At 54.3% G+C, this 12833-nt stretch overlaps 1 protein-coding gene across 1 annotated transcript in view; it reads left to right on the top strand.

Annotated features, from left to right (window-relative positions):
* The first annotated feature begins 1263 nt into the window (after positions 1-1263).
* LOC118164866 (nuclear GTPase SLIP-GC-like) overlaps positions 1264-12833 on the top strand; it is a 12667-nt gene continuing 1097 nt past the window's right edge. The window contains exons 1-16 of the mRNA XM_035322657.1: positions 1264-1310; positions 2419-2511; positions 2949-3054; positions 3509-3731; positions 4034-4243; positions 4723-4944; positions 5284-5459; positions 6117-6135; positions 6327-6413; positions 8096-8201; positions 8305-8438; positions 8974-9138; positions 9719-9876; positions 10581-10713; positions 11195-11303; positions 11936-12072. Of these exons, the coding sequence (XP_035178548.1) occupies positions 1295-1310; positions 2419-2511; positions 2949-3054; positions 3509-3731; positions 4034-4243; positions 4723-4944; positions 5284-5459; positions 6117-6135; positions 6327-6413; positions 8096-8201; positions 8305-8438; positions 8974-9138; positions 9719-9876; positions 10581-10713; positions 11195-11303; positions 11936-12072 (2094 nt within the window). The 5' untranslated portion in view covers positions 1264-1294. The remainder of the gene's footprint in view (positions 1311-2418; positions 2512-2948; positions 3055-3508; positions 3732-4033; positions 4244-4722; positions 4945-5283; positions 5460-6116; positions 6136-6326; positions 6414-8095; positions 8202-8304; positions 8439-8973; positions 9139-9718; positions 9877-10580; positions 10714-11194; positions 11304-11935; positions 12073-12833) is intronic.

Here is a 12833-nt window from a genome sequence, read left to right as displayed (position 1 = left end):
GATGAGGCCACGGGGCACTGCTGCACCGTGATACCGGGCTTTGTCATCCGCCAGCCGAGGAGCCCTGGGGCTGCTCGCAGGCTGGGACGGGCCGGGTGAGCCACCCGGCTCCAGGAAAAGGAGCAAAAATCGCTCCGGGGTACAAGGGTGTTGGTGCTGCTGCGAGCAGGGGGAGGAGGGACGGGGTGGGGGGTAACGGTCATGGAAGCGTGAACCACGCAGAGAGGAGCCGGAGCAAGAGGAAGCTGGCCGGGGGCCAAAGAGGTGGGGGGTGGTATGGGCAGGATTGGTGCAGCGACTTTCATTTCCCCATTTTTGCGTGACGGCAGCGGGAAGGCAAGGCATGGTGTGATTTTTCATTTTTTTTTTCTCAGGAGGGAGAAGTGGTAGCTTTCCGACAGCTCCGTAGACAAGCCCGTGGCAGCTTCCTTCCCGCTCAGACACGTCTAGACTTCGGAAGTTTTCACGGAGCACAGGTGAGAAAAAGCTGCCTGCCATGGGCAGGACCGCGTCCGTCCGTGGGTTTTACCTCAATTAGTCTGAGCGGCTGATTGGGATCTTTGGTCGGCTGGCGTGCTCACGGAGGCAGCCCCTGGGGGTGAAGCAGGGGCTGCGGGTTGGTGCTGCCTGCCTGAGCGCCGGCGGTGAGGGGAGGATGTGATAAATGACCTCGCCAGGACGTCGGCTGCCTGCTGCAGGCTGCGGGTTCTCCTTGCCAGCTAGCGTCTGCGGGTGGATGTTTAACCTGCCACAGCTCCGCAGAGAAGCGCGTGGGGTTTCTGGGTTGAAACCCAGGGCGACCTCTGTACCAGCAGATCAGTAATTGCCCTGCCTGGGGACTGCTTTTATTGCTCGCGGAAGGATGCTGTGCTCAGGCATGGCACGGGGCGGGAGGGCATGGAGCAGGTCTGGCCAGAGGGCAGCCCTGGGCAGCTTTAAACCAGCCATTTTTTAAAAAAATTTTGCGGTCCGATGGCAAGGAGGCAGCCTGGGAATGTCTTTCGGGGTGGTGGCAGGGCTGTGTGGCTCTCGTGCAGGGTGTGAGCAGGAGCTGGGCCAGCCCCGAGCTGTTCTCACAGGGCAGTGCACATCAGGAAGCCGCACGTACCAGCACCAGCCACTACCCCGGGTCGTGCCAGGACGTGGGTGACGCGAAGCAGGATTCAAAATTCATAATTAATTCCTTTTTTATCTCCCCAGGTAGTTCTTGGAGTAAGGAGGTGGTCGTAACCACAGCTGGGTCGTGGAAAGTAGGAGCGACGTGGCACCGAGGAAGAGCTTGGACAAGACTGAAATGGCAGAGTGTCACGGTGAGCCGGTGTCCCTGGCCACCCCCTCCGCTCCTGCAGGCAGCTTTCTGCTGCCCTTCCCTCCCCATTCCCAGCAGCTCACACCGATCCAGTCTGCTTTCTCTTGCTGAGGATAAAGCTTTCCGTCTTTAGCTAGGTGCCAGGACCCAGGGAGCCACCGTTCCTCTTTAAAGGGCATTCCTTGACCATCACAGGGGAGCAGGGCTGTGCCACGGTGTCTTCACCCGAACATGCGTTCATGTCGGGGAGCTGCCTCTGTGGCACTGCTTCTTGCAAAACCTGAAGCTTGATAGCAGAAGAAAAAAAAAAAATCACAGCAGGAGTCAGAAACAAGCAATATACACACAGATGAGTCACCCAGTTGTAAGCAGGAAGTGAGAATGTCCTCAGGGCTCCTCACACCATTCCTGCAGAAAAATTACAAGTTGTTTTCACTCGCCTCCTGATTTTTTACAAACTTAGGGCCAGTTCTGTAGCTTCTCTTGGTAGTGCAAAGTGTAGAGCCTCCTACCTGCCTGAAGCAGCTATCCAGGCGAGGTTGCAGCTGGGGGTGACAGGGGAAGACAACCTGTATATATCTGGGTGGGATGTGTCCCGTCCTCAGCGCTGACAGGTTTACGATCTAGTCGTAGACGGTGACCATGCTAGCCCCGCTCTTTCCTTAATCATCTGACACAAACCACAGCCAGCAGCCGTTTGCCCGGCCGAAGGGATCTGGGGGCTGCTGCATGGTTTGCTGTAATGTCCCAGCTGGGCAAAGGCTGTCCTCGGGGTGTTGGGGGCAGAGATTCACATCCCTGCTGGGGCTGCGCAGAGAAAGAGGGTTGGGAAAAGATGCCAGAGGGGAAGGCTTTGGGTTCCCATGTGCAGACACTACGTATGAAGATGAGGAACCCAAATCCCCAGACCTTAGGGCTTGGGTTTATTCAGGTAATGATCAAGTGTCCAAACCTGCAGCTGGGTGATCCGATCTTCACCCTCACGCACCACAATTCAGGCTCTGAGGGCTGATTTCTCTCAATGCCAGGAATAGATCAGGCTGTCTGAGGCTTTTACACCTGGAGAGGCTGTGATGATAACAACGGTGATGTCCTTTCCATGTGAAAAGGTGCAGAAAACAACAACGCAGCTGAGGTCACCCAGAAGCGACCGCGAATGCAGGAGGCTTTCCAGCAGGAGGAAAGGGAGACTCTCAGGAAATGTGAGTAGGGGGAAGCCACCTGCCTGGTGGCACCAGGGCTGGCCAGAGCCATGCCTAAACCAACAAGTCCTGCCTGTGGTGGGAGGAGAGGGACAAGCAGGCTGCAGCTGCTCTGAGCATTGCCACGGAGGATCCACTCCCCAGACTCCAGTGGAGCAATCTTGGTGCTGCCCGAGGAGCCAGAGCACCTCACCGTTCTCCCCTCTGCCAGCAGCCACTCATTCTCATTGCTCCCCGGGGGAAAAGCACTGGGTACCTTCCCCATCCAACTGCGTTCAGCAGAAATTATGGGAGTTTTGTAAACCATCCCAGCTCCCAGGGGTGAAAGCCTCCTCCCGAGGCTCACCGTGGGCTGCTGGGGCTGCTTCCTTTGGAGGCTTCCCTCCTGCTCCTACACGCTTGCTGCAGCCTGACCGTGCAACACCTCTCCCTTCCAGACGAGAAGATGGAGGACAGGGTCAGAAAAATCCAGACCACCTCGTGTGAGAAGATATCCAGCCTCTTTTTTATGAAGGACATGCCTGGGCACCTGGTCTATCTCCGGTGAGTACGCGGCCAGAGAGACCCCGCCAACCTTGCTTTCCCCTGGGCCACGTGCCACGTCCGTCCCCCAGCCTCAGCCGTGCTCCAGGGCTTTGGTGGGCTCCTAGGCAGAAAATTAAAACGGGGTATTGCCACCAGAACCAGAGGGTCGAAGCAGGTTTTGCTCTGACAGCTTCCTGCTGTAAGGAGGATTATTATTATTATTTTTGCTGGCAATCCATGGAGGGGTCAGGGAGGCGTTAGGGCTGAGCTCCGGAGCTGCTCCCACTTAGGCACGGGCTCCCCAGGGCTTGGTGCAGGCAAATGAGGGATGGGTAGGGATGATGGAGAGCATGGTTTGTGCTTTAGGAATCAGTCCTTTGGGTGGAGATATTGCATCTAGCAAGGCGAAAACTCCCTTGAAATTTGAATTTCTGTGGTGGAATACGCTTTTCTCCCGTGCCTGCTCTCCTAGGGACCGCATCACGACCCTCAGCTCCAAGCTTGCCTTCGAACCCATCCGCATCGGGCTCTTTGGAAGCAGCGGCGCGGGGAAGAGCACTCTGCTCAACACCATCCTCCACGAGCGCTTCTTCCTCCCAGTGTCAGGGACACGCGCCTGCACCTCCTGCCAGGTTCAGATCAGCACCTGCAGGAGCAGACAGTACAAAGCCAAGATTTTTCTCCTCTCCCAGGAGGTAAGGCTGGGGTCCTGCTGTGGAAGGGAGCAGCCAAGGAGCAGCCCCCAGCCCCTCTTGGGGCAGCCTGTGGATCTGCAGGAGGTTCCTGCAGCCCATTTTATGGTCTGTCTGGGGAAACCCAAGGAAAAGACTGGGGAAAGAGGTAGCTTTCTCCTCTCAGCTCCTTCCTGGAGGGAAGCTCTCTGGCCAGTCTTGTGGTTGGAGCCCCTGTGCTGTCTTCTCCCCCTGCTCGACACAACCACAGCCGCTCCTGCCCCAGCAAGCTGCTGAATAATGCTCTCCTTGCTCCACCTTGGCAGGAGTGGATGGACGAGGTGAAGAGCCTGGTCACGCTCCTGGAGACGGAGAGAGAGGATGGTGAGAATGACAGCGACACACAACACGCCGTTAGAGTGCTGCGGGCTGTCTACGGGGAAGGAGCAGAGAAGAGGAGTTATGAAGATCTGATGAAAGCCAAGCCTGACATCACTATTCCCTCCTCCAGAGTTATTACTCTGACAACGACAGAGGTGAGAACATGAGTGTTTTCCAGGGCTGTCCAGCCCACTCCCTGCTGGAGCTGCAGCCACAGCGCTGCAGAAACCTCCTCGGAAGCACCCAGAGCTTTGTCCTGGTGCTGGGGCCATTGCTTGCAGAGGAAAAGTGGTTGCTTGCACACATCTACTCTGCCTGGCATCGCTTGCCACTGTGTTATCTGCTGGGGCATCGTGGTCAGTGCTTGGAGGTTTTATTTCTGCAGAGAATCGTGGAATCACCTAGGTTGGAAGAGACCTTCAGGGCTACCAAGTCCAACCATCGACCTGAGCTACTGAGTCCCTTAGTGCCATGTCCCTTAGTGCCACGTCCATGCATCTCTTAAAGCCCTCCAGGGCTGCAGACTCCACCACCCTATGAAGAAATTCTGCCTAATATCCTAGTCTAAACCTCCCCCGGCACAATTTGAGACCATTAACAGAGGGTGAACGTTAATTTGCTTATGGTGTTCCAGGCAGAAGCTCTCTCCCGGGAACTGGACCCGTACATCCGCAACCAGGATGGCAGCGAGGGGTTCGAGGTGGCCCCCCGCAGTGAGCAGATGAGGCTCTGGCCCCTCATCAAGTACATCCAAGTGACCCTTCCCACATCTGACATCGTGCCTGAAGGTGTCATCTTTGTGGACATCCCGGGGATGGGCGATTCCAACACGAAGAGGGATGAAATGTGGAAAGAGGTGACTGGAAGGGGTACCGATGCAGGGGGGTGGGGAGCACTCTGGTCTTTTCATGAGGGAGGCTGCAAAAAGACCAGGGGTTGGTGGCAAGGGAAAGAAGCCACAACCGAGCAGGCAGGGGCTGCGTGCTCCCTCTGCAGCAGCGGGATGCCCCGAGCTCTCCTGCAAGGTACCAGCAGAGCCATGGGATGTCCAAGCTCAGGCAGCACCCCCGGGGCCATGCCTGCAACCACCATCCCAGCACTGGCACTGATGCAGCGCTTTCATGCCTCAGCTCCTGGTTCGGTGTCCTAGGTGCTTCCGTGCCCCACCTGACTCTTCTCCTCTCTTTCCCCTCAGAGCATCCTGGAGTGCACATCCATTTGGGTCATCGCTGATGTTGAACGCGTTTTCGGGGCCAGCGCACATGAAAACATGCTGAAAGAGGCGATTACAGCTTGCCTGATTGGCAAGTGCAGCGATATCACCTTTGTGATCACCAAGATGGATAAGATTGACCTGGATGAGTACCTGAGGTAAAGAACAGCTCCGTCCTTTTGTCAGGGTTGCAGAGAAGCCTTCGTGCCTCCATCAGAGCAGGCTGGACGCTACTTACCCATGGCACTGCCATGTCTCATTCATAGCGTGTCCTACCCACCATGCATATGGAAAATGGCATTCCATGTTACAAATCATTCCCACTGATATTTTGGTTATTTTTCCTATGCGTTCAAGAGCCTTGACCTCTTTACAGCACAATCCCATCACTGTGCCTGCCTTTTCCAGGCTGATTTTGCCCCTTTGCTCTTCTCCCTTGGCTCCACGCTCGGCGCTGCCCCATCCCCTGTTCTCTTATTGCTGTCTTTCGGATCAGGGCACATCATCCGCTTCCTTTGCCATTTGTGCTGGTGTCTCCCTGCCCAAAAGGTTTGGGGGATTTGCCCTTTCCTTCTGGCTCTCGGGGATCCCAGCACATCTGTAATTCAGAGGAGTCTGAAAGCACTGCCTTGTTCTGTAACAGCCCAAATTAAAGGATTAGAGCTCTTAAGCACTGACATGTCCCTGGGTCTGTTGTAAACCAAGAAACCCGGTGATGTCGCTGCCAGCTGCGTGCTGCGTGCTCCCCTGAAGGACATGCTTTAGGGTTCAGCTTTGCCATATCTACTTAAAGTCTTTTTTTCTTCATTTCCCAGGAACCATCCCAGTGCATCGGTAAGTACCTGCCGGCTGCTTTCAGTGGCCAAAAGCCAAACTCCTTTTCTGATTGCATATTCCAACCGGTGGGGCCAGTGCATGGGCTCCACCAGCACCCCGCAGGCTTGCTAGCAGCTTTGCCTCTGTGTAGGTGAAGTTTGGTGGTTTTGAGAAAATTCTCATAACGGTCACTATCATTTGCCATCTAGAAGAGTCTAGACACGCGCAATGCCATTTTGGAGACGAAAAAAGACCTGAAAACGAAAAAGACCAGAGCAATAAGGGACAGGATGCAGGTAAAGTACACCTTTTTTATTTTGGTAAGAAATGCATCTGTTACGCGTTTATGCACTTGTCTTTTCCCATGAAATATATTTGCTTCATTTTCTTTCCATTTGCCATGAAAACATAAATGGCAACATCTAAATTTCTAATCTGGGTGATAGCTTGTGGCCAGGTTTATCAAATTATTGGGCACCTGGAAGGGAGGTGCTGGCCTGTGGTTATCCTCTGTCTGCCGTTACGAGCCCCTTCTGTCACTGACTAGCTTTAAATGCAGATGTGGGCTGCATCTCCTCCTCCCTGCCCAATCTGTCCGTGGATGTGGCTGGCACCAGCACCCTTGCCCTTGGTTGCACCAGTACAAATACTGGTCTGAGGCAATTACATGGTCTGAGGCAATTACATGGTCTGAGGCAATTACATGGGCTCCTGCATCGGGGCTTGTATGAGAAGGCTGGCCCGTGACAGCACAACAGCCTTTAAAGCATCATTCAGCAAGGCCTTTGACATGGTCTCTCACAGCATTCTCCTGGAGAAGCTGGCAGCCCATGGCTTGGACAGGTACACTGGGATAAAAACTGGCTGGATGGCCGGGCCCAGAGAGTGGTGGTGAATGGAGTGAAATCCAGATGGCAACCACCATGAGTGGTGTTCCCCAGGGGTCGGTGTGGGGGCCCATCCTCTTTAGTGTCTTTATTGATGGTTTGAATGACAGAACTGAATGCACCCTAAGTTTGCAGATGACGACAAGCTGGGGGGAAGTGTGGATCTGCCGGAGGGTCGGAAGGCCCTGCAGAGGGACCTGGACAGGTTGGGTCGATGGGAAGAGGCCAACGGGATGAGGTTCAACATGGCCAAGTGCCGGGTCCTGCACTTTGGCCACAGCAACCCCATGCAGCGCTACAGGCTGGGGGCAGAGTGGCCGGAAAGCTGTGCCAGGAAAAGGACCTGGGGGTGTTGGTCAATGCTTGCCTGAACATGAGCCAGCAGTGTGCCCAGGTGGCCAAGAAGGCCAAAGACATCCTGGCTCGTGTCAGCAGTAGTGCAGCCAGCAGGAGCAGGGAGGTGATCGTCCCCCTGTGCCCTGCTCTGGTGAGGCCGCACCTCGAGCACTGTGTTCAGCTTTGGGCCCCTCGCTACAAGAAGGACATCGAGGCCCTGAAGCGTGTCCAGAGCAGGGCTACGAAGCTGGTGAAGGGCCTGGAGCACGAGCCCTGTGGGGAGCAGCTGAGGGAACTGGGGGTGTTTGGTTTGGAGCAGAGGAGGCTCAGGGCAGAGCTCATTGCTCCCTGCAACCACCTGAAAGGAAGGGGTGGGGAGCTGGGGGTCGGCCTCTTCTCACAGGTAACCAGTGGTAGGACCAGAGGGAACGGCCTCAAGTTGTGCCAGGGGAGGTTCAGGCTGGAAATGAGGAGATATTTCTGCCAGAAAGAGCGGTCAGGCCTTGGGACGGGTTGCCCAGGGAGGTGCTGGCGTCACCGTCCCTGGGGGTGTTCAAGGAGAGGTTGGACGTGGAGCCGATGCAGATACTGCTGCATCCTGGTTAGCCTACAGCACAAACATTCCCGTAGCCTTCCGCACACAACAAAACCCAGGCAGGCAGGTCCGTAGAGGGAAGTCGAGAGCAGAAGGCGCAGGGCCCTGCGCTGCTTCAGGCACCTGTTGCACGCTCACGGTGCACGCTCGTGTGTTTCAGAGGAGACTGCCCAGCGACACAGAGGTGCTGCAGAAGTCGGACCTGGTGTTCACCGTCAGTGCCAAGGAGTACTGGAACCCCACGGTCCTCATGAAGGAGGAGACAGGTGAAGGGTGGGCCGCATGTTTTCTGCAAGTCCTGCTTGCCTGTGCACCGGCTTCCATTTGTGGTGGGAAAGCAATAAAGGTCGCCTTTATTTTCTCTTTCAGAAATCTCCAGGCTAAGGGACCAAATCAGGAAGCTCTGCCTGAACGTGAAGAGAAATCAGCTGCAAGAGCACATGAAGGAAATCCTTGTCCTCTTCTCCCTGGTGGATGTTTACCATGCCTTGCAGCTGAACCCGGTACGTGTGGTTGCAACCCCTGCCCGCTGCTACCGTCCCATTCCTTCTGGGGCTGTGGGGCCAGGTAGCTCATCCTTCTCAGGAAACAAATGCAAAGCTACTCGTGCTATCCTGAAGTGACCTAACTAGAGGTTTTCTGCCTGCATGGAGAAATTTTGCAGTGCCAGGAGGAGAGGAGCATCCCTGGAAAGCCTTTTGCCTGGTTCACCCAGCTGTGAAGCTGCGCCAAGGCCAATGCCTGCCTCCAAACCCATTTTCTCATTAGCCTCTTGGCTCTCTTCAGAGAGGATAAAAAAGCAAGAAAGCCGCAGAGGTTGAACAATCTTTGCCAGCCCTGTAGTCCCATTATCACCTCAACTTCCTCATCTTCTTGGCCCTCTCACATGGTGCCAGTGAGAGGCAGGCTCTAGCTTCCCACTCCGTGGTCTTGGTTTAAATTTGAGCTGCTCGGGATGCTCCAGGGAGGACAGTTCTGGAGTGTGCTGACCTTGCACTCAGCAGCTGTGTCAAGGTTTGTGCTGTCCCACTTTTCCAGGGTCCAACCCCACAGCAGGACGAGCTCAACGCGTTTGTGCTGACGAAGATCCAGGAGCTGAAGAAGAATGCTCAGAGCATTTTTGACCAGATGGATTTGCCTCTTATCAAGGGGGTGAAGTCTGCCAAAAGCTCACACAAGAAGAATATTGGAAAGATCTTTGCGGTGAGTGGCGCAGGTCTGCCCCACGCTCTGAGGCTGGATAGGATTATTTCATTTTCTGTCTTGCAATTGCCATCACCATCAGCTGAGTTTCTCTCACTGATTAATCACTGACTCCCCAGACCCCACAGTGTCCTCCTGCCAAGTAGCAAGTCCTAGGGCTGGTTCCTCAGCAGGACTCCTGGACAGAGAGTCGGACTATTACAGTTCTGGGACAAGGTCCCAGGAAGCACGTTATGCCCCTACAGCTGCATACTCATCCTGCAGAGATCCTTTTTCCTTGATACGGGGGGGGCACTAAGTGATTGTGTGCTTCTAAACAGTTGAAATGAGCATCTTCCAGGCTTAGACCCCAACCTCGTTTTGCTGTCTTTAGAGCTATCCACCCTGAGTGAACACGGGCACATTGCAGGAGGCACCAAAGGCAAACACAGGACATCATTTAATTCCTGCTTTTCTCTCGCTGTGGCATTTGCTACCAGTAGTTTAAGCACCTCTGAAATGACACGTGAAGGATTTGGCCCTGGGAGCAGCACTGCTGCCGGTGGCTCTGCTCACACTCGCTGTGTTCCTCCTCTTGCAGATGGGTGAAAAGTCCAAAGGCTTCCACAGGACCCTGAAAGCTGCGTGCAGGAGGAATGGGCTGTACGTGTCCCGCATCTTCCATCGCGTAGACATCAACAACTGCCTGGCTGAGCCCATCTACATGGAAATTGATATGATGTTTAAAAACATATTCAGGTGAGAGCAGTGGGCAAGCTGGAACCAAGCCACATTTTCTTGGAAACTCCAAGAAAAGAGTTTTCCTGGAAAGCCATCTGCAGGCAACCTCGTCTGGGAAGCACTCGGGTCTTTATCTCTACCTCCCTCAAAAAGCTAAGATAGCATTACATTGTCTACTCACGGAGACAAACTAAAAATGTCCAGCTGCAATTCATTCACTTAGGCAAAGCTTCTAATTGCCTTGCGTATCTCAGCAACTTCCACATCTCTCTCCCAGGTGCTACTGATCTCCCCCTACTGATTTTGGGCAGACCTGTGTGGAGCCAGGAGTGGGACGCGATGATCCTTGCGGGTCCCTTCCAGCTGGGGATATTCTGTGATTCCCTACAGCCCCCAGCCTCTGTTTGCCTGAAAACAGGACTGATGTACCACGTTAACTGTTTAATGTAGAAATTAAGTGGCATTTGCAGCTCCATCCTTTTCTGCTCCGTGTTTTACATGGGTTCAGGCATAATAAAAAAAGAAAATGAATACATTTTTATTTCCCAGTCCCCAGAGAAGAGGAAACCAGGCAGATAGCCCAGGTAGCGAGGACATCTCTGTGGTGGAGTTGGAAGCTTTGTGTCTTCTGATAAGAGAAGCTTACCTTGGTTGGCAATGTGCAGAAAATAAGTGAGGAGGGGGAAGCCCATGGTCTAACCGTTTTTGGGTCTGACCCACAGAAAACAGATGCTCACAAGGATCAGCCTTCAGGCCGCTGTCAATGAGTTCAGCTCGGAGGTAAAAGGCAAATTCACGACCTTTGCGACGGATACGAATATGAATGAGTCCAAGCTCAAATTCCTCATACAAGAGGTGAGTGTGAAGCGGGGGAAGCCCGGTGAGACATCCCGGCGTAGCTGGCACGGCCCTGGGAGTGGGCACCAGCCCCTTGGCAGGAGCTCAGGGGCTGCAGCGTGCGGAAAAGTCCGACGCGCGTCGTGTCAGCAGCTTTGGCTGGAGGTCTGGTGCCACCTCCGATGACCAGTAGTTGCTATTCAGCATCGGGTGCAGCGGGGTTGCTTTAAATGCTGAGCCACAGGCAGCTCGCACTTCGTCCTTGGGGTAACCAAGGGGTAACCTTCGTCCTTGGGGTAACATTAGACGGTTTGGTGGATGCTCTGCTAGAAGGTCGTAAATGAGAACTCCAGGTGACCAGAGCACAATGGATCTGGTCCGTGTAAGGGCTGGGGCGAACCCTGGTGTGCTCCACCCGCTCCCCACCTCGGAGCGTTTGTTTGTTCTGGTGAATGGGGGTTTGGAGGTGCTGGTAAACTCTCTGCGCTGATTCCTGCAGACCGACATCATCATGAGAGCTCTCGAAAGAGAAATTCTTTTGAAAAAGAAGACTATCTATGAGTCCCTTGCGTTGTCCATCCAAAGCACCTTAACGCCGTATTACCAAGGTAAGACTGCTTTTCCAGCTAATTCCGTGGCTGACGCCGTGAGTTCGTTGCCTGGCCCTGGGACACATTTTCCCAGCTTGTGTGTGGGGTCTGCAGAAGCCTTTGTTCTCACTGGCTGAAGGAGGCCATGCATATTTGTGCCTTCAAGTGATGCATTCAACAGGTCATGGTCTTCTTACCAGGGAAGAAAACGTTGGAGTTCCAAACCCTCCTGCCTAAATTCCTTGTATTTATGATGCCATTGCTGCTCCCGTGATGGGACCCACCACACTCTTCTTGCGGATCAAATGAAGGCTCTTCATCCCTGGGGAGGAGATAGCAGCACGTGGGGCTGGGGCGGGGGGACCTTGTCCGAGGGTAGTGGAGGGAAACTCTGCCTGAGTCTGGGCAAGGCCTGGAGGGCTGCGCAAGGAGGCAGCCTGAAGGTTTTGCTGTTGGGTAAGGGAATTTTTTAGGATGGCATAAGTCGTTTGGGAAGAGGGGGACTGGGAGGTAGAAGTCTGGCAGCAGCAGGTTCGTGGGCAGCACGGCCTCGACGTGAGCTTTGCACCCAAAGACCACCCCAGCTTGGCTGCCCACACACGCGGCGGGCTCCTGGCAGCAATCTGATTTTTCCCACCTTTGCCCAACAGAGGCTGCTAAGATAAGTGGAAAGGAAACGTACAAGCAGATGAAAAGCATGCTGACACAGAACATCGAGCTGGAGGTACGGCAGGCGATGTTCGAAAAAGCCAAGGAGAAGATGATGAGCCAGTTCCAGGATCTGACGGTGAGTCACACTGCAAAAATTGCTGTTGGAACTGCAAAAATTGCCGTTGGAAATCCAGGCTGGGTTAGCAAAAACAGTGACAGGCGGCTAAAGGCTGGACGAGGCGCTCCCGGTGGTCGCTGCAGAGCACTTGTGATGCTCCGGGAGATTTTATGGATCCTGTGGGACGTCGTTACTGTTTGAGGCGAGATGCAGGTTGTTCTGCAACGCTACCAATGTGACGGCTCTCAGAAATTCTGGTGAAAAAATCTTTATCAGCTTCAGCTGCCTGGACTTGCTCCAGCCTGAGTTTTGCAGCGGCTCAGTCTAGCACTTCGAGTCTCTTTCTGTCCCGAGAAAAGAAAACATCAAACTGGATTTCAGTTTGGCTTCATTTCCCTGGTTGTCCCCAGAACCAGCTTTGGCCTCTTAGTAAGCAAAAAATTTAGTTGATTAGGTGGGGATTTCCTACTGCGGTCCCTGCGTCCCCAGATTTCTGACTTCCTACGAACTCTCCTCTACCCCATCCCAGGCCACTCAGACTCGTTCACGGGGGTTGAAACCCGATGGACTCAAGCCACGGGCACACACACCAAGGTGCATCGCAGTTACCCGAGGGAAGCTCCTTTCTGCTGGCCAAAGATCTGGCACTGTGGTGGTTTCACCGTGCCAGGCAGCTGAACACCACAACCGCTCTCTCACTCCCCCTTCTCAGATGAGGAGGGGAAGAAGGAAAGGAAAGAACAACTCACGGGTTGAGATAAGGATGATTTAATTAAAGA

Source organism: Oxyura jamaicensis, chromosome 3 (genome assembly GCF_011077185.1).
Source record: "Oxyura jamaicensis isolate SHBP4307 breed ruddy duck chromosome 3, BPBGC_Ojam_1.0, whole genome shotgun sequence".
NCBI lineage: Eukaryota > Metazoa > Chordata > Aves > Anseriformes > Anatidae > Oxyura > Oxyura jamaicensis.
This window is presented reverse-complemented; position numbering and strand designations above follow the sequence as displayed.